This window comes from Diaphorina citri, unplaced genomic scaffold (genome assembly GCF_000475195.1).
Source record: "Diaphorina citri unplaced genomic scaffold, Diaci psyllid genome assembly version 1.1 scaffold559, whole genome shotgun sequence".
NCBI lineage: Eukaryota > Metazoa > Arthropoda > Insecta > Hemiptera > Psyllidae > Diaphorina > Diaphorina citri.
The window spans coordinates 59,305-60,918 of record NW_007377993.1 but is presented as its reverse complement, the minus strand read 5'-3'; the positions used below and the strand labels follow the sequence as shown (position 1 = coordinate 60,918).

Sequence of the window (1,614 nt, the reverse complement as noted above, 5' to 3'; positions counted from 1 at the left end):
GATTTGAAAGAGTAAGTAGATCATTTGTTTGGAAATTTTTCTTGAGGACATCTCCAATGGGATCTTTTTTCTTTCTATCCATCATATTATTTATTAAGGACCAGGTTTGTTTCATGTTGCCACTGGCTTCCTTGAATACTTTATAGGTATAAATTCTTTTTTGTTTTTTGATAAGATTTGTGACTAGGTTTCTCTGTTTTTTATACCTTTCTAAGTTAAATAAATTATTTTTATTATTTTGCCATTTTTTTAATAGTTTTCTTTTTAACTCAATTTCAGATTTAACCCTTTGATTCACCCATGGTGTGTGGTATTTGGTATCTCGTATTACAATTGTCTTTTTAGATGATTCATAAATATTATTAAAACTGTTAATTATTTCCTCGTAAAGTTGTTGTGGATTATCCGCGCATTTATCCTTCAGACTTACCCAATCTATTGCTTCAATTTTTTGTTGAATTACTTTGTTATCTGGTATTTCCTTAAACACCGGTCCTGTTCTTGTTGTAGGTGCTTGTGCCCCAATTTTAGAAACTCTCAGTGCTACAAAAAGTGATCTGCCACTTTATCGGTAATGACTGAGCTAGAATAGTTGTATTCTCTTTTCATCCTGACATTGATATGATCAATACAAGATTTGGTGACATTTCCTGCTAGGACTTCCTCTCTGGTGTATTCGTAAATAAGAGGTACCAATGTGTGATTATTCAGCATATTAACATAACGTACACATGTACTTTTCTTCTTTAAACAAATATTGATGTCTCCGATCATGATTACATTGTCGGTCTTTTTTGATCAATACAAGATTTGGTGACATTTCCTGCTAGGACTTCCTCTCTGGTGTATTCGTAAATAAGAGGTACCAATGTGTGATTATTCAACATATTAACATAACGTACACATGTACTTTTCTTCTTTAAGCAAATATTGATGTCTCCGATCATGATTACATTGTCTGTCTTTTTTGTAGCATTTGTAAGCCAAAAATTTACATCTTCCAGAAATGAATTAAGTACTAGCTTTGGTGAACGATAGATAGCGAGAATGAGCCAATTAGTTTTGTGCACCCGATGGGTTAATCTGAGGGCTATGTTATCAGCTTGATCTATATTATAGCACATATTTTCTATCTCGAAATCATCTCTATAAAATACCATCACACCTCCACCTCCTCCTTTACTTACTCTACACTTGCTGATCTGATAAGATTCGATATGGAGTATGGGAAGGTATGGAATGGACCCAAGCAAAAATTGCAACTCCAGCTGAACAATATTGTATTTCCTTTTTTTCCTGTCACTAAAGATTCGATATGGAGTATGGGAAGGTATGGAATGGACCCAAGCAAAAATTGCAACTCCAGCTGAACAATATTGTATTTCCTTTTTTTTCCTGTCTTGATATGGAATGGACTATGAAACATTACCAAAAGATTCGATATGGAGTATGGGAAGGTATGGAATGGACCCAAGCAAAAATTGCAACCCCAGTTGAACAATATTGTATTTCCTTTTTTTCTGTCACTTGTTTTCATCCGTCATTTTTAGTTAGGATGTGATGGGGGTAGAAGGACAGCGAAATCCTATGGGTATAAACACGAGACACGATATT

General features: G+C 34.1%; 1 protein-coding gene across 1 annotated transcript; it reads right to left on the bottom strand.

Moving 5' to 3' along the window:
• Positions 1–543: 543 nt before the first annotated feature.
• On the bottom strand, positions 544–1,196 carry LOC113467819. The gene is made up of 2 exons (XM_026824248.1): positions 814–1,196; positions 544–640 (listed from the first exon to the last, which is right to left on the bottom strand). The coding sequence occupies exons 1-2, from the start codon at positions 1,158–1,160 to the stop codon at positions 544–546; spliced, it is 444 nt and encodes a 147-aa protein (XP_026680049.1). The 5' UTR covers positions 1,161–1,196.
• Positions 1,197–1,614: the final 418 nt, after the last annotated feature.